A 422-nucleotide genomic window follows, 5' to 3' on the forward strand; every position below is an offset into this window, starting at 1 on the left:
CACCGCCCCCCCCTCACTCGCAGGCCCAGCAGGCAGCAGCCCAGCGCTTCCCCTGGCACTGCCCGCGATGCTTGGCCAGCCCGCTGCGCAGCCGGAAGGATCTGCCGCAGCTCTCGCAGGCTCTGGCCGCCCCGTCGTGCGTCTTCATGTGCTCGGTCAAGTGATGCTTCAGCTTGAAGCGCTTGTGGCAAGCGGAACAGGCGAACGGCCGCAGGCTGAAGGTCAGCATGATGTGCCGGTCCCGTTTGGGCTTCACTGCGAACCGCTTCCCGCACAGGCAACCGAACCGCTTCCCGTCCGGCGCTGCGCAGATCTTCACCGGGGCGTGCAGCGCCCGCCCGTGGGCCGCCTGCGCCAGGATCTCGTTGCCGTGCAGGTCCACCGGCTTCCACACGGGCTGCGGCACCGCGTACGAAACCTCG

General features: G+C 69.2%; 1 protein-coding gene across 1 annotated transcript; it reads right to left on the reverse strand.

The window, feature by feature from the left end:
• Positions 1 to 6: 6 nt before the first annotated feature.
• LOC104916527 (zinc finger and BTB domain-containing protein 9-like) lies at positions 7 to 418 on the reverse strand (the record flags this gene model as incomplete). Its single annotated transcript, XM_010727565.2, has 1 exon — positions 7 to 418. A coding segment is annotated over one exon (405 nt), but the record flags the coding sequence as incomplete, so codon positions are not given.
• Between the last annotated feature and the right edge of the window lie 4 nt (positions 419 to 422).

This window comes from Meleagris gallopavo, unplaced genomic scaffold (assembly GCF_000146605.3).
Source record: "Meleagris gallopavo isolate NT-WF06-2002-E0010 breed Aviagen turkey brand Nicholas breeding stock unplaced genomic scaffold, Turkey_5.1 ChrUn_random_7180001912896, whole genome shotgun sequence".
Lineage (NCBI taxonomy): Eukaryota > Metazoa > Chordata > Aves > Galliformes > Phasianidae > Meleagris > Meleagris gallopavo.